At 39.1% G+C, this 18,309-nt stretch overlaps 1 protein-coding gene across 2 annotated transcripts; it reads right to left on the bottom strand.

The window, feature by feature from the left end:
- Nucleotides 1-97: 97 nt before the first annotated feature.
- On the bottom strand, nucleotides 98-16,345 carry znf318 (zinc finger protein 318). Of its 2 annotated transcripts, XR_007440088.1 has the most exons (12): nucleotides 15,895-16,345; nucleotides 14,431-14,537; nucleotides 12,158-12,743; nucleotides 10,147-11,575; nucleotides 9,981-10,078; nucleotides 8,419-8,518; nucleotides 8,024-8,319; nucleotides 5,175-5,339; nucleotides 4,927-5,017; nucleotides 4,716-4,834; nucleotides 524-3,908; nucleotides 98-417 (listed from the first exon to the last, which is right to left on the bottom strand). XR_007440088.1 is itself a non-coding variant. In XM_007247375.4 (11 exons), the coding sequence occupies exons 1-11, from the start codon at nucleotides 16,123-16,125 to the stop codon at nucleotides 864-866; spliced, it is 6,267 nt and encodes a 2,088-aa protein (XP_007247437.3). In that variant the 5' UTR covers nucleotides 16,126-16,345; the 3' UTR covers nucleotides 98-863. The 2 variants fall into 2 exon arrangements, 1 of the variants encoding a protein (XP_007247437.3); XM_007247375.4 differs by having other exon boundaries at nucleotides 98-3,908.
- Nucleotides 16,346-18,309: the final 1,964 nt, after the last annotated feature.

Raw genomic sequence — 18,309 nt, 5'->3', positions numbered from 1 at the left:
TACTGCTAAAATATGTAAAGACAAACACGTTCACTTAACTCAAACGTAATTGACACTAAATTATGTTACTATCAAGCTACAGTTAGAAATACACAAACGCAGATGACTGAAGTTTATTTGAACTACAACTTTTACACCAGCAAGTACAGATTAACAGTATGCCAATAATAAAATTGACAAGAGTACAGCACTTCTAGGATGATAACATCTGGTTCTATTTATCTTAAGGAGGAAAACCAAACAGTGATATTCACAATGTGTCTTAAAAAAAGAGGAATATGTAGATCTTGCTTCTTTTCTAGAAAGAGCTGTGTACAGGAAAATATCTTACGCTGAACAAACATATTTCAAGATACTTTGTCCTTGCAGCATGAACTCCATACCTTTTTCTCTTCTGAGGTTGGTTCTCTCTTGCTCCTGTATTAAAATATCTTACATTTACTTTCATTTACTAATGAAATGGAGAGAATGGATTTACACATAAATTCAAATGGAACCCAAGAACACAAATGTTTTACATTACCTTTTTTTTGTAACAAAAAAAAGGAACCGTTTCAGCTGCAAACAAAGCAAGGAAAAAGCAGATAGTTCAAAACCATGTACATAAAAAATACCGTTTAACATTTTACATGTATTTATGATTAATTACGTGATGAGAATTCTTTCAGTGGAATCTCCTGTCCAGCACTCACTTCAGAATGAGTGTTTGTCAGTCCACCATTTCACTGGCATTACCTGCCAAAAGGTTGAGAAAAGGTGTGAAATATCTTAACGAACAAAGCAAATGAAATGTTTCAAAATCAAAGTTACCGAAACATTCAGATGTTTCATGCACACCCCTAAACCTACTGTCTGAAGGTCCTTTACAAAGAGTCAAAATTGAACTCAAAAGTGTCCAGATTCAGCTGCTCTGTGAAAGACCCTGGTGGAGGAGAAAATGAAACAGTCATAGCCTCCTCAGGGTCCAGAGGGGTTTCCCCATCCTGTTTACCACCACTTGTATCCATAATCTCAATGTTCTCCAAGATTGTTGAGCTAGGCTCACACTCCAAAGAGGTGGCTTCATTACTGGGAGCAATTATTTCCATATTCTCACAGTTCTCTTCATTTAGCGAGAGCTCCAAAGTCTTTGAGTTTTTGTCCAACTGTGGTTCCTCAACAACAGAGCCTTTATCTAAAACAGGTTCCTTACTTGGAGAACTTTGGTCCATCTGTGGTTCCTCTGCAAGTAAGCCTTTATCTATCTCGGATTCCTTGCCTAGAGAGCCGGTATCTACCTGTGGTTTCTTAGCAAGAGAGTCTTCATCTACCACTGGTTCCTCACATGGAGAAGTGTTATCTACCTGTGGTTCGTTACATGGAGAGCATTCATCCAACTGTGGCTCCCCACCAAGAAAGCCTTTATCTACCACTGGTTCCTCACATGGAGGGCTTTTATCCAACTGTGGTTCCTCAGCAGGAGAGCTTTTCTCTACCACTGGTTTCTCACCTAGAGTGCTTTTATCCATTGGTTCTTCCTCAACAAGAGATCCTTTATTGACCACCAGTTTCTCACATGAAGAGCTGTTATCTAACTGTGGTTCCTTACATGGAGAGCATTCATCCACTTGTGGTTCCTCACCAAGAAAGCCTTCATCTACCACTGGTTCCTCACACGGAGACCCTTTATCCACCTGTGGTTCCTCGCCAAGAGAGCTTTGATTCATCTGTATTTCCTCACAAAGAGAGACTTTTTCTACCACTGTTTCCTCAACTACAAAGATTTTATCTACCGCTGGTTCCTCACCTACAAAGCTTTTATTTACGGCTGGTTCCTTACCTACAAAGCTTTTGTCTACCTGTTGTACTTCACCTAAGGAGCTTTTATCTACTGCTGGTTTCTCATCTACAAAGCTTTTATCTACTTGTGGTTCTTCACCTAAAGAGATTTTATCTACCTGTGGTTCTTCATCAAGTGACATTTGACTTCTTTGTGGTTCCTCATCCATGGAGGCTTCATCCACTTGTGAGTTCTTACCTAGAGACTTTTCATCCATTTGTGGCTCCTCATCTAAAGCACCCTTACCCACTGTGGGAGATTCAATTTCTTTATCTGCAGATGATTCTTTACACTTTGATTGTGTGACCTCAGATGAGTCTTCAGTTTCTGGGCCCTCATTCTTTATTGATTTTTCACTTGCTTGACTCTGCATGGTCCCCTGATGTTTAGTGTTAGCATTAGAGTTGGATTTAGGCACAATTTTACTGCCTGCACTTGCAACACTGGAGCCAACCATAGTGCTGCTGCCACTGTAGAAAATGTCAAATAAATCTTTAGCTTTCGCTGCAGCAAGGCTCGTTTTAGGTTTGTCTGATTTTGAATCGTTGGTGCTGATCTTAAGTTGGGGTGGAGGACGGACCAGTACAGTCAGATTCTGCTCCTCCTTAGGTACACCAGGAGCAGCTACATCAGACTGAAGACTGATTATACGTGGAGGAGGAGCCTTAAGCTGGACGGCTTCAACGTTCTTCACTGTGAATGCTGGTGGTGGCATAGAAGTATCTGGAGGAGGCATAAAAGTAGTTGGTGGAGGGGGCATAAATGTAGTTGTTGGGGTTGGTGTTGAAGCAGTTATTGGGGAGCTTGAAGTAGGAGAAACATTTTTATTACCCGAAACTTTTAACTCCACCTCTTGTCCTCCAAATGCTTTAGAGATAAGATCAGCTGAGATCACACCCTCATTCTGAGCCTGGTCTTTTGTCACAGGCCCAGGTGACTTGCTGACCATAGTTGGGCCTGGTTTGTTTTGGGGTCCAATGCTGGACTTTCTCAGAAAATTGGGGGTGGGAGGTAAAGTAGGCCGAACTTTGTTTTGGTTAAACGCCACCCACTCCTGGGAAGGGGGAAGAGTAGGCTTGCTAGACAATTTGATCGCAATGTTTTTGGCAACAGCCACAGATTTTGCAAATGCATCTGGGTCCTCAGAGTCTTTGTTGGCCTCCAGTGCTGCTGCTGCAGCACTCTCTTCATCCTCCTTTGTGAACTGTGCAGCAATTCTTTCTGCTTCTTTCTCCAGTGCTGTCTTTTCAGGCTTTTTCCAGGTGAACTTTCCGAAGGCAGGACGACCAGCAGCCTCCTCATTCTTTTTGCGAAGCTTTGCAAGCATAGCTGGACTCGGCCCAGACAGGACTTTAGGAAGCTCACTGGGTTTCTCAGGCTCAGTCTTGCTATCTTTTACAGGGGCTTTGGACAAAATGTCTTTGGATCGCCCAGCCTTTGCTTTTTGACGTTGCCATTTATCATCCTTTTTCTCATCTCTTGACTTGTTCTCGTCATCGTCGTCCTCCCATTTCGATTTTGGCCACTTTACCCCTTCATCCTCTCTGTATTTTGGTCGTCTGTCTTCCTCAGGTTCACGACCATACCTGTATTTCTTTTCATCTTCTCTGCCATACCTAGATCTCTCATCCTCCTTTCTGTACCTATACATGTCATCTTCATCCCTGTACCTGTACCGATTATCGTCCCTATACCTATATCTCTCTTCTTCCTCTTTCTTCTGTCGATACCGGTCCTCCTGCTCCTTTTTATACTTGCCCCTCTCTTCTGCTTCCCTTGCATACCGCTCTCTCTCCTCTTCTTCTTTCCTATACTTAATCCGCTCTTGCTCCTCCTTTCTGATTTTTTGTTTTTCTTCCTCCTTCTCTTCTTCTTTGTTGTACTTTGCCTTGTGTTCTCCTTCCTTGCTGTATTTAGGTTCCTCCCTTTTCCCCTCATCTTTGATGAGCTTGGGCTTTTTATTGTCATCTTTGGAGTCATCGTCATCATCATGCTTCCTTTTGTGCTCGACCTTCCTTTCACTCTCCATGCCAACCTGGCGATCAAGATTTCTTCTTTGCTCGTAGAGAGGATTCTCATACATTTGTTTCTGTTGAAAAAGAAAGACAAATGTAAAACAATAACATAATAAATAACTATTGTGTAGAAATCACATGCACAATATTTTAGCTCAACTTGACTTGTACAGCAAAGCCACATTAAACATGTCGTCAATGGCATGGTGGTAAAGCCACATATCCAGATACATACTGTCCCAGAAATTGTTGAAATTAACAATATTTTTATTTTAAGACCCTTAATGTCACTGATATAATTGTGATACAAAAAGAATAGTAATACAATAAAACCCTGAACATATGATATACAAGAATATCAAATAAAAAATAAATGTATATATATATTTTTTCTACTCAACATACTAGCCCATTCATGACAATACACTCCTAGGATTTTACAATTTAAAACAGAAAGCCAAAGAAAATAAATTGCTCTTGATGACAAATCAGAGTGACATTACTTCCGATGTGTACCCAAGCTTGATGTATTACCATAGTCATAAAAATATACCAATTATTAACCTATTAACCACAATTAAAGAAAAGCACCTTCTCTGACAAAATACACAAAACTACATACAACGGGTAACAATGCGGCGAAATATATTGAGGTCCCTCTTATATATTGCACAATAAATTCTTACAGCTATTACCATCATAGGAACATACCTAGAGTTTACAGCTTCATTTTTTTATTCATAGCAAATTTAGCCCCGATTTGCTTAGCATTTACCAGGTCAAAAATATAATATGGAATATTATAGCAGTCACATTATTAAAACAATGATTTGAAAATATATTACATATCTGTCAAATAATTTTTTTAATGAAAAAATTACCTTGTACACCTCGTTGTGTTTATGGCATGTGACATGGGCTTCTGCACAAATAGGATCCCCAAAAAACTGTTTACACAATTGGCAGAAAAATCCTCTCACAGGAAGCAGAAACTCTGAGCCTAAAATACAAATGAAAAATAAACTTTTCAAACACCTTACCCATGTATAGAATAAAGACAATAATTTTATTATTTTTACAATGAGCTCCTACCTTTTGCTGGTTTGGAAATTTGCTCTCCTGAGGGCCGTTTCTTTTCAGTCTCAGACTTTGGTGCCCAAGGTCTGTCGTAGGGATCTAAAGTCTTTAAATAAAATGTACAATTTATTGCCTAATTTCTAAAAGTATCCTAAATTATAAACAAACAGTGCAGCATAAAAATGAACATGTTCAAAAACAAAAATTACATATAAAAGCCAAATGCACCTGTAAATGTAAACATTGAGACAAGCCAAACATACCTTCCTATGGATTTTGCTGTGCAAGTGTGTAAAAAAATCAAACATGGAACCACTAGTAATGTTGCAGTTTTTGCACCAGTGGTTTCCCGCATCATAGTATTCAATGAGCTCAGCTGGCGTATCTGGTGCCGGGGCAGTGGCTGCTGCGGCTGAAGGCTTGGAAACCTAGTTTGGTTTAGGAAGGACAAATAACATATTAGCAAATGGCAAGCTCAAATGAAGGCAGAAGCAAAATGAAGATATGGAGGCACCTAAGCTTAAGCAACAGATACCAATGAAGAAACAGTGTTTAAAAAAAAAAAAAATAGAGAAAAGAAAATCCTGATTCCCAATTACTGAAGTTCAACAAAGCAGTCTTACCTTTGCAATTAAGGTCATCTGTGCTCCAGCTGAGATGGATTTACCAACGGACTAATTTTTTTTACTTGCTTTTGACAAATAATCAGGAATTACGCACCTATCTAACACTAAAAAAAGGTTTTGTTTAAATGTAAAATCTTGCAGTAAATAAAATTCAATCGGGCATCATTATGACGGGTCAAAATTCATTTATACACCACAAATAAGAAAAATCTTCAGCATTCTTTATAGCAGAATAAGAATTATTCTAGTTTCCAGAAACAGTTGATTTTACATCCTACTTTTTTTTCTTTTTCATAGATTCAATATACTACTAGCTAGATGAGATTTAATACTTTAATGAATTGTATTCAGCTCCGTTACCCAACAGTTGTCCAAAGAAGCTGCTGGAAAAAAATACCTACATCACAACACCACCACCGATATCACACAGAGTTTATGTCAGACAAAACATATTGTTGCTACTGACATAATAAATTACTTGCAATTGCTTACATTTTTTCTTTTTCCAGTAAAGTTTTTGGAACAAGGTTTTTGTCAAACAGAGATGATATACCTGGCATGATTATGTCTAAACTGATCATTTACAAAGGACTTTGTTAAAGTGAAAAACTGGCTGTTTATAAAACTCAAACTCATTATGCTGAATAAAACCACCTTAGGACCAGGGATAATATGACTGCAATCATTTCAATCATGTCAGAAGTATTTTTTTTGTTGGCCTTTACAGTTAAATTTTAGACCTGGTTTCAGGTCCAGGTCCCATACAGGAATTTGGTTTAGTCCTGGACTACACTGCATTCTCTACAGGAGGAAACAAATAGTCCAGAAGAAGGCCAAATTACTGTCCAGCAAATCAATCTCTAGCTCAAGCTTGCTTACAAAGTCAAATAAAACATGAATAAGAAAAAAAAAAATCTTGCATTTTTTTCATTAATAACAATCAACTGTTCTTTTGACTGCATACACTGTTTAAACACAAGCCACTGCCACTATTGCATTAAGGGAAACGGCACATAAAACTAAGTCATAAATAGAAAATATATCCAAAAAAGTTGTAAAAGTGGATTATACTACATCAGCTGGTATGTTGAAAATTACCTATATCTAAATATCTAAAACAACAAAATTACCTTTTTCTAGCTGCATGCTATGAATAATCTGAAGTATAGCCCAACATTGAACAACATTGAATAGCCCAGTCATTTTGGTGGAGCTGAGCCAAGCTTGTGCACAGTAAGGAGTAAAACACTGGCTGGTAATGAGTATTTGCCACTGTGCTGCCTATAAGATAGTTTGGTATACATCTGAATTCAAAAGGCAGCCATCACACTTTTTCACACAAATTGCACTAGCTGAGAACTCACACCAGGGTTCATTTTAATTAGGCCTAAGCTGATAAGAATGAAAACATCCTTAAAACTAAATTTCAACACAAAGATCTATTGTACTCATTACATAACTGAAGTGGATGTGAATACCTACCTGAAAGAAGATTTTCCAAATGTCTCAAACGTTTCTACATTCAATTCTATTAGCTTGACCAATTGTTTTTCAGTCTCTTATACAGATTTATGTTTTGGTTATTATTTCTAAGAGAAAAATGTCAATGAGCAAAGCTATTCTAGGGGTTTATAAGAATAAGGGATGCATTTTGGCCCAAAACACATACACATTGCAATGCAATGATATTTCTTTACTGGTCAACAAAAGACTAGCTTGGGTTGAGCTTGGCACACCTAGCCATTGTTAAGGTGCTGAGAATAAATATAAATGCGCATACATTTATAGGTTACCGTATGTGTTGGACTATAAGGTGCACCTAAAATTCTTTGATTTTCGCAAAAATCGTCAATACGCTGGGTAGCGCTAATAACCGGGGTTGGCTATGCTGCTAACTGAGGCTGGGTAGCACTGCTAACCAAAGCTGGCTTTGCTACTAACCGGAGCTGGGAAGTGCTGCTAACCAGGGCTGGCTAGCACTGCTAACCGCAGCTAGCGGTCATCCTTGGACAAAATACTGTAAATCTAAGCTTACTGTAAATAAATGGAAGCACTTAACTCACCCAAATAAACGGTTTTCAGGAGAGAAATCTGTGTAGATTAACATTCAGCGCTTGTTTGACTTAGATGTTTAATCCAGTGTGCGTTAAAAGTCAGAAAACCACAGTAATATGTGCTTTTTAAGCAAGATGTTCTGTTGCAATATTCTAATATACACATAATACTGTAGTCTTCATTCCAAAGCAGAGCTAAAGATAAACTCAAGATAAACTATAAAGTAAAGTGAATTTGTATATTTCTTTAATAAATCTTTGTTTTTAAATAATTTATGATAAATAATAAAGTGAATACCTAACATCAGGGCTGTCCTCTAGATCTAAATGAACAAGTTAGCCTAACCAGAGAATTTCTATTTTTAGAGGTTTGTTTTTAAACCATGACACCTTCTCTGTGGGCCTAGTTTTTATCAGCATAAGGAATTCTACCTTTGTTGTGGAAGTGTTTAAGGCAGCCTTAGATTTCTCTGGGCTTCTGGCGATCTCCTTTGACTTGTTCTGGGTAGACTGCTGCTCACGGTCCCCAGAGCCTCTGAGGTTTCTGTGGTCCAAACCAAGGATAGATGCAACCTTCACAAGTTCTTCATGCTTCTTTTCTGCTGCTTCATGTTCGGCACGCAACTTAGAGATCTGGGCCATCACATCTTCTTGAAGTTGTCCAAGTTCTATGAGAACGGGATCCTTGTGTCCATCTTTCTCCCTCCTCTTCTTTCTCAAGAGTTCCCCTGAAGCACACAAGAATGAAAAGGGCAAAAAGAATCTTTACAGTTCTGGTTAAAGATGCTATTATAAAGGAAGGCCATTTATGAAATGTAGGGACATACCTTGCTGCTTTCGCAGTGTCTCCAGCTCCTTTATTAGGCTATCTTTCTTCCTCAGTCGGGATTCTCTGTCCCTTCTTATCTTCTCAAGCTCTTCAATGACCTAGCCATTATAAAATTGTCTTTTATCTTTACACATTGTATGTTGATAGTTTCACAGCCTTGAGATAATCTACCATTAAATTGGTCTGATTTTGTCAGTTATCAACTTGTTTTGGATTAGGAAAAACAAAAGGTTATATGTGGCAAGTCCAAGCAAATGTAAGGAAACAAAATATATAGCTGTAGTAGTTATCTGGGCAATTTACAAACATTTACTATGGTGTTTGAAAGTTTGAGTACCCTTTAGAATGTTCTATATTTCTGCATAAATATAACCACACCCAAACATTTGCGGTAACAGTCCTGCACACTGGCTTGGAGGAATTTTGCCCTTTCTTACATAGAGAACAGTTTAACTCTGGGATGTTAGTAGGTTTCTTCACATTAGCTGCTTGCTTCAGGTTCTTCCACAACATTTCAATTGGACTACAGTCAGGACTTTGACTTGGCCATTCCAAAAAAATTACTTTATTCTTCTATGACAGAAAGACTTGTCCTTAGGGCTGTTGTCTTGCTGCATGATCCACCTTCTCTTGAGATTCAGTTCTTGGATAGTCCTAACATTTTCCTTTAGAATTATCTGATATATATCAGAATTCATACACACCCTAGCTGGTCAGTGTTCTCCTGATGGTAGACTCATTAACATTAACATACATGTTAAACGCCTTTCTCTTGGGAGTGATTTTTGTTGGTTGACCACTCTTGAACAATGGTCTTGCATTTTTACATAATCTGTGGAATGGTGAATTTCAAACAACTCTTTTTCTAAGGTCCTCAGAAATCTCCATTATTTTGATGCACTTCCACAAGTGTTAAAAAGAGCAGACTTTGCTAGATCAATCTTCTTTAAATAAAATAGGGTGCTCACTCACACCTTATTTTTATCCCATCAAATTAACTGCTAATTTCACAAGTTCACATATTTTTCACTACTCATAAATATGTAATACAGGATCATTTTCCTCAATAACTAAATGAGCAAGTATAATAAATGGTTAACTGGGTTTTCTTTATCTTCTTTTAGGATGTTTTAGGTATATTTAATATATTTATGCAGAAATATAAAAAAAATTCTAAAGGGTTCACAAACTTTCAGGCACCACTCTATAATGTGAAGTACACCAAATAAATGAGTCAGATCAAGGGCTTGGAGCATTGTTTTGGTACACATCCAAACGTGATTATTGTGTTCACATCCTCCCAAATGAATAGTAACAAGAGTAAAAAACTACTGGATAAATTGCAGGTGTTTAAACCCAGGAGTCCAGCCCAAAATGTTTCAAAGATCTGCTGTGGGAGGTACAGTAGACTACAAGAATATCTTTACCGACACTGAAAGTTTGTCTGTCCTAGAATACTACTTAAAAAAGACATTACTCCACACAATTAATACTATTACACTAATTAAAACAATTAGTAATTTGCAGTGGAAATTATACTCAGTCACCTCCAGTAACTACCTTTTGTTTCTGGCTGGCTGTATTCTTTTCTTCAAACACCTTCCTTTGACTGCCACTGCTGCAAACCCTCATGCTTTGCAATGGGTCCACTTTCGGTCCTACAAAATAAAAATATTCAGTGGCTTGTCATAAATTCATTAAAACACATAAAATAACGAAAAAATACCTTTTCTATCGGTCTCTTGTCCTTGATTTGACCCTGTATCAATAACTTTAAGGTAGGGCCGCTCTGGACCAGAAGAGTTGTAGTCCTCCATGGGACTTGGCGGAGGAACTGGCATGCCTGGGGGAGGGTACATGGGCCATCCTTGGGGCATATACTGCATGTAGTTCCCATAAGGGTCATATCCAGGGGGGTGGTAGTTGGGTGGCATAACTCCATGCGGGGGTTGGTGCGGATAGGGAGGCATCTGGTGGGCTGTGCGGCTAGGGTGAGGTGGGAAAGGATTTCTACCTTGATTAACAACTTCAGGAGTCTGAGGACTAGCATTAGTCCAAGGTCGTTCCTCAGGTTTGACAGCAGGCCGATGCTCCTTCTCATTCTGACTCACAGATCTCGAAGATCGCTTTTCAGGAGGGACTGAACTTTTCCTGCTTCGACTCGAGGTGCGCTCACGGCTGCTGCTTTGACTGCTGCTTCGACTACGGCTTCGGCTGCTGCTCCTATTTCGGCTGTGGCTCCGGCTCCTGCTGCGGCTCTGACTGCAGCTCTGACTGCCGCTGCTGCCGCTGCTGCTAGAGCTGCTGCTGTAACTCCTGCTATGACTTCTGTGTTTTCTGTCAGACTGACGGCGAGCAGGCGGCTTCTTTCCAGGGTTTTTACCATGAAGACGCTCTTGCGTTCTGGCAGCCATTTTGCTGATCTCAGCCACACCCAGGTCAAGCCCAATTGTCTTCAGCAGGTCCTGTATCTTTTCATATTCCTCCACTTCCTCCCTAACCTTAGCATCATTGGGCCCAACACCAGGTGGGAAATGTTCAAGTCCCTCATCAGGAGCCTTTTCAGTCTGTTTTGAAGTATATTGCTTGTCTCTGTGCTTGCTCTCTCGTTTAGAATGGCATATATCATCTTCCTCAGGATTTCCATGGAGATAAGATGAAGGTCCATATTCACTCTTTTGTACACTGTGAGGCTGCATCGGTCCTACCTTTGTTTCACGATAAAGTGCAACATCAGCTTGGGTTTCCCCATATACGTCTAATAAGCTACTTTGTCCGGCTTTAGCCATGCCTTTGCCTTGAAAACTGTCCTCATCGTCATCATCCCCATAAAGAAACTTCTCCTCATCTTCAATATCTACAAAGCTTTTCTTTTTGGGAATCGGAATGGATACTGCCTCTGCCATCACATTGAGAAGTTGGCTGAGGTCTGAATTCTCTTGGCTGCTCCCCTCATGAGAATAAGGGAGGCCATGTCCACTGTCTTTGGTAGGCTGAAGCCTGTTAATGAGCTCTTCAAGAGCACTGGCGTTAGAACTTTGTGAAAGCATTGATGTGAGTACGTCTGGATCCATATTTTTGGTCACTGCACTGAGTAACTGCTCTGCCTCCTGTGAAAGACCACCACCTGCGTGTCCATGAGGAGAATCTGTGTTCTGAAACAAACATAACTGATTAAAAGGGAGATGAATAAAGGCAGCCATTACAGACAAACAGAGGTCAAAGCCATTTTCTTACTTGCTGACGTATTTATTTTATGTCAGAAAAAGACCAAGTGACACTGACCACACTACTTCAATTGGCCAACAGTGGCCACTCTACTTAATTTTTTTTTTTTTGGCTTTTTTATTATTTCTTGATTTAGTATTTGAAGTTATATCAAAGTGTCTTGTCTCTCTGTAAGGCAGAAATATACACATACTCTAACAGTCAAGTCTACAGTAACCATTTGGTCTACAGTACCCATTTAGACAATCACAAACATGGTAACGTACAAAACAGTTTTGCATGTTAACCTTAAAATCTGTAAACTAGATTTAACAGTTTTAACAGGCAATTATTCTTTTAAACCACTCAATAAATGGCAACTATTGTTTACACTGGATATAATCCTAATCTGGACAATTGTGATCTGTTATACAAGCTTTAAGAATACAAAATAGAGTTAATCAATACAAGAATGATTTAAAAACTTAAAGCAAATTCAGAAAACTCCATCATTAGCGAGCACACCTTACCTGTACTAACAGGGGTGAATCAGTCTCTGAGGAGTCTATTCTTTTCTTCAGGATAGATTTAGTGGGCATAGACAACATGTTTTCCATTTCCTTTTGACGCCGGGCCTTCTCAAGCTCGCTGAAGTCTTCACTTTTTTTCACAGTGCTGCTATGGCTGCTGTTTCGGCTGTGGCTACTGCTGCTACTGCCACTGTGGCTTCGGCTCCTTCCTCTGCTTCTGGCTCGACTCCTAGCCCGGCTTCTTCCTCTGCTCCGGCTGCGGCTCCTGCTCCGTGGACGGCTCTTACTCCTCGCTCTGCTGCGGGCCCTGCTTCGGGCCCTGCTGCGGCTCCGACTCCTGCTTCGGCTCCGACTTTTGCTACGGGCTCTGCTCTTACTGCGAGCTCTGCTCTTACTTCGCCCTCGGCTCACTGCCCTGCTGCGGCTAACAGCCCTTCCGCGACTGCGGCTTCTGGTGCGGCTTCTTGGACGACTCTTGCTGCACATTCTGTCTGGACTGCGACCCCTACTCCTGCCACGACTGGGACTCCGCCTTCTCGAGATGTGGTCTTCGTGGTCATCGTAGCTTTTTCGTGGGGAGTAGTCTCTGAAAAAGAATAAAATCAGAGAACTAATCATCGGCACTTGGGTAAAATTCAAAGCAACAGGCAAACCTTTACCACTTCACTATACCTCAAGTTACACAACAAATCATTTTTAGTCAGGTCATATTAGCTTATTTAATCATGCATTGGAATGGAGTTATAATTAACTAGAAATGTATTTGGCATGCACATATATTACCACAGTCAAATTTTTTGATCCTCACTAGTTACGTGAGAAGACAAAAGACAAAATAACTGGCATTATGTTAAAGACACCTAATTCCTCAAACCTTGTTTCAACAATCAGAAGCCACGGGCTTCTCTAAGGTAGAAGCACAGATGAGACATGAACGGAAAAAAAAATAACAACTGTCAGAAAATTGTTGTGACTTATCTAGTCATTTTTCACAATGTTTCCCTTTTTTTTGATAAATGGTTAAAGTGAGTATTAAATGGTCACAATGTAAGAGGCAGACATACAGATGTGGTCAGCATCTGTATAAAAAGGTGTATGTATACAGGTGTTCTTGCTCTTTATGTTTAGTCTTCAGCAGGCCATATATCGCACTTATATGAGAAAGAAAAACTGGCCTTTTTTTTTACAGAAAGTACTGAAAATGTATTCTGAACAAATTGCTTGATTGATTAATTTACCTGGTATTTTAATTTCTATACATACACTGCAGGAATTTGCATATTGAGCCATGTGTTTTAGTTGAGTGAGTGCCCAAGTTCTATTAAAAAAAATAAATAAATGTTTTAATACTTCTGCTCTATTCACATGACAGGCCTCAAAAATCAATAAGGATTTTTGACACTAAAATTGGCTATTTTGACGGTTCACATTAACTTGAGAACCTTTACCAATGTGAATTCCAGTTCTAGATCTTACCATAAACCCACCACAGGCTCAGCGAGCGATAACTAGCTGCTGCTTTGACTAAAACCTTTTTATGGTTTGGAGATATTTTAAGAATAGACACGCCAACCAGTAAGTTACTTGTAATGTGAGTAAAGCCGGCATGATGAGGGCTGGAAGTACACTACATTGTACAATTGAACCAGTTTAATTAATCACCTGTCTAGGTGTTACGTGAAGTTATGAGAGTTCTTCCTAATGAAGCTGCAGTACTCGAGCCTGTAACGAAGTAACTTTATGACATTAGATGTTGTTTCATGTAAACTGTCGTTTGGTATATTCTGTTGTAACTAAATTGCTTTGGAATGCATTTAAATTCATTGTATTTGTATTTTTGTTCTTCTAATAAGACATGGTGTGTGGTTTTCAAACATTGCTGTTAAATTGGCAGATGTGCATCACAATCAGATTGAAACAAAAAAGGTGGATCGGTTCATCTATAGAAACTCTAATTCAAATCAAACTTTTTTTTGTGGAAATGAGCAAAGGTACTTTTGAGATAATTTCATGAAAAGAACAACCCTTAACCTACTTGGTCCAAATAATAAAATATTTCATGGGCATGTGAAAAATTTCGAATCAAGTGCATTTCTTCTGAAATGCTCAGCGGGATAGACCTCCATGACCAGGATTGAGCATCCCATCTCTTTACCACACACCCAGGGTGTGCTACTCCAAACCCTCTGACCACAGCATTTTTGGCATGACTGCCATGCCACTTGCATAACAAACAAAGGCAAAACAAAATAAACATGTAAAAGTGTCTTTACCTGGCATAGGGGATCTCTCCTCCTCTCTGGGTCAATTCATTTCCCACAGTAATAACAAGACTATGGTCACTAGGGAGCCCACCGCGAGGGGGTGAGGGAGTATATAGCTGAAAGTGAAAAAGGGATCCAAATGACAACAAGCACAAGCTCTGCACTACATACACTGATCAGGCATAACGTTATGATAACCTCCTTGTTTCTACTTTTTCATTTTTTCTTAGCATATAAAATAACTTTTTAGCTCTATAATTACAGACTGTGGTCCTACTGGTTCTCTGCAGAATATTATTCTTCTTTCAACCTGCTCTTCAATATTCAGGAACCCACACGACCACCACAGAGCAGCTATTATTTGGGTGGTGGGTCATTCTCAGTACTGCAGTGAAACTGACAGGATGGTGGTGTGCGTTGTGCTGGTAATCTATTAGATACTCTTACAATATATTTAATATACATGAATTGTAATATACATTTTCTGATGTTCATTACAGGAACTGATATATTTTTATAAGTTATAAGTTTTTTGGTACAGACATCTCTTATGTAAATTCATTGTGACATATAATTGCATATCACATCACTGTCTAGCATTTATCACACTGAAGCATTTATCACAGAACGTAAATGTGTAAAATGCAATATTGACAGCACTTAACACCAACATTGCAAGAATTAAAGACATAAAAACCTGTATTTGTTTGTCCTATATTTCTTTCCCAGATATCCAGGCACAGTTTAGTGTGTGAATTGTACATCTAGGTAAGCTGTTTAATTTTGCATTAGGGCGCATTTAGACCTTTGGACTATAATATACCTTTTCACACTAAATACCCCTGACAACATGGCCCTGTGGGGTCTGTATTGTTGTCATGATATTTATAACGCCTTTGTGTATCCAAAGCTGGGTAAAATAAATGATCTTGGGAAGATTTAATATGCCTCTATTAGAAATGTTATGTTAAAATGTTAATAGTGTGCATGTTATTTTTGTATCGGGCAGCCAAGTGTTTTTTTTTGTTTGTTTGTTTGTATAAATTTACACTACCCATCCTGCAATGTTTCTACTGCACTTGCTGGACTGTATTGTATTTTGCAGCTCCGTTATCAGGGACAGTGATGGGAACAGGTGAGGTTAAACAAGGGCATAATCTGGGATGTAGATTGCAAGTAGGGTCTAGATGGGACCCATGTGAGATTAAGGTGTGCTTTGATAATGGGGCCCCTTTGTGACAACACCACTAGCTAGCTCTAATCCCATTCAGAGCACATGCCCACCTGGTACCCACCTAACCCAAGCTCCATCCATGTGAGCTCTACAGGAACATGCTGACTGGGTAAGTGTCTTTTCTAAGTAAACAATTAATTGCTTAGTTGCAGAACAACGTTTTAAAAATAGCTAACTAATTAGTTTAATAGCTGTGTTCAAGTGAATGAATGCTCATAGTGTAGGTCCACTCAACGTACATGACCGTAGTCCCGGGAGGGTGGCGCTTCGCCCCGGTACTCTTCCCCCGGGCCCCTTCCTCCAGGGGACGGGTACCTCCTCCTCGGCGGGGAGCGCCGGTGCGGCTCCGGGGGTCCGCGGTATCCGTGGGGAATGCCGTTGCGAAAAGGTGGCCGGGTGAAGGAGGGAGGACCGCGGGGAGCGAAGCCGCGGCCAGCCGGGGCTCTGTGGGGCCTACTGCCTCGGTACATACCGCCGGGCTGCAGACCGCTCCGCTGGAAAAAAAAGGCTTCAGCCACTTAGGAGGAGAAAGCTACGGGGCGGTTAAATTTCTGCTCGTAAAGCGTTTACATCCCAAATTCCCGGTTTAGAGCAGCGAGACTAAACCCTGTGCTGCAGATGAAGCTACCAAAACCGCCTGCTTCTTTTCTTCCTGCACCGCCATTCGGCAGCCCAAACAGGAAACTACGTATTCCCTGCCTGAACCAATCAAAATCAAGAGATGCTGAACTGGAACTTTACTTTTTATTTATCATATTATTATTATTATTATTATTATTATTATTATTATTATTATTATTATTAAGCTCATTGGCTAATTTATGTTGCTTTATAGTAAGAGAATAACCACCATGTAGGTTTTTGGGAGTTACCCAAAGATATACACAAAAGTAAAAAAAAAAAAAAATACTAAGAATCCCTGCATGTCCAGGTATATGATAGAAGTTACATGTTACACTATAGGCAAAATAAAAGTCCTTATTATTTCAGTAGCATCACCAGACAGCCAACCATTGCTGTTTTTACTCAGACTGTATCTGTATTTTAGGTGTCCTCGGCTGTGGGTGGGCCGTTTCTTAAATGTCAATCTCCAAATGAATGTGACTGACCTATTTGTTTTCTGTAAGTCTGCAAAAGAAAGATTCTTACATCCCTGACAGAAAACACTGAATAAATGTTAAAATAAAATGTAAAATAAATGTTAATGATTTGAAAAATCATCTCTAAACAACCTTTATGTTGAAATTCATTATGTTGACGTACATTAACATGTTTTGAATGTTTGCGGTTCTTCTACACTAATATAATGTAATAATGTAAACATGTAAGCAGGTTTTTAATGTTTTGTTAAAAGCCTTGTTACCGCGTTTGGTTGGTTTATTCAAATTTTTATTTTTCTAGATTTTTTGGTACCTACAATTCTGGTGTCATCTAGGAAAAGATAATGCCCTGAATAGCCCCCGTCTCCTAATGCCAGATGTGTTGTCAGTAAGACAGGACATTTTGGGTCTTGGTAAAGTTGCATCTCTCCTAACCTACCAAAGACAAAATACATTCTTTAAGGGGAAGTTCTTATATGAATGTCCATATTTGATGTTCTTGCAAAGTATAAAATATATTTTTAAGCACTTTCCTGGGGCTGTGCACGAGAGACATGAATACATTGTGAGCAAACTTCCAGTCAGTAGAAGCTACCATTCATTAGTGGCTGCTGTTAACTGCAGATGCTAATCAGCAAGTGGCAGATGTTATTGAAACTGGGAAGGGTTGTTTTAAACTTTCCTCTCCACTATTTTTTTGTATCTACAGGGGTGTACACAATCTACAACCACTGACCCACACAGTGACATGCTATTGTATTGATTTGTGTTTAATTAATTAAAATGCCTTTTAGCTGTAGATTTGTTAAGCAGCCTTTTCTGTTTGATCTATTGTTTTGGAATTCTTAAGAGTTTTTTTAGTACTCACCAGCCTGTTGTTACGCATAGGAGATGATGGCTTAGATAAAAAAAAGCCCCTGTTTCCCTTTACCAAATGTGTTGTCTGCATCTGTTAGCTAAAAAAAAAAGGTTTTGTTTATTGTTAAAAAAAATCTTCCAATTTTGTATTTATTTGTGCAGCGTTTAATGTCTTATGATATATTTAACAATAAATAAATATAGTTCGTCTCCAACGGGGGTGCTTACAGGTGCCCACTTGCAAACCACCTCAGGGCAATAGCTACATAATAATAGCTAAATAAAGTTCCACTGTGATCCTATTGAGTCTCTATACGAGTCAAAAGTATATATCAGTTTAGCTATAGTATAATCTATCTACATATAATAGGTATATATTAGTTTGAGGCAACTGTTCCTGTCTCTAAACACAACATAGGATCTGTAGCTACAACCCTGTGTTTTAGTACAACCCTGTGATATTTTGTACAAACAAATAACACAACAGCTTGAAAGAACAAGCAACAGTAAAATGCTTTTTTTTTTTTTACCACAGTAGGCAAGCCTATTCAGCACTTCACCCTCTTGTGTTTAAAGATTAATAAAAAAAAAAAGTTAATGACGGATAGAAACAGCAGTAGCATATGCTGGACAACTGGTAAATACTGAGTTTATTCATTTTATAAAACCAATGTTGCTATAACTGCAATTATATAG

Source organism: Astyanax mexicanus, chromosome 7 (genome assembly GCF_023375975.1).
Source record: "Astyanax mexicanus isolate ESR-SI-001 chromosome 7, AstMex3_surface, whole genome shotgun sequence".
In the NCBI taxonomy this organism is placed as follows: Eukaryota; Metazoa; Chordata; class Actinopteri; order Characiformes; family Acestrorhamphidae; genus Astyanax; species Astyanax mexicanus.
Note: the sequence above shows the minus strand (reverse complement) of the source record. Positions and strands in the feature narration are given on the sequence as shown.

Bases quoted from the DNA above. Each gene is read 5' to 3' on its own strand.
- znf318 (XM_007247375.4), bottom strand. From the start codon at position 16,125: ATGTACCGAGGCAGTAGGCCCCACAGAGCCCCGGCTGGCCGCGGCTTC. The intron at 14,538-15,894 runs GTACGTTGAGTG...TTTCACTTTCAG, and splicing joins CCTCCCGGGACTACGGTCAT to CTATATACTCCCTCACCCCC. The intron at 5,018-5,174 runs GTATGTTTGGCT...TTTTATTTAAAG, and splicing joins ACAGCAAAATCCATAGGAAG to ACTTTAGATCCCTACGACAG.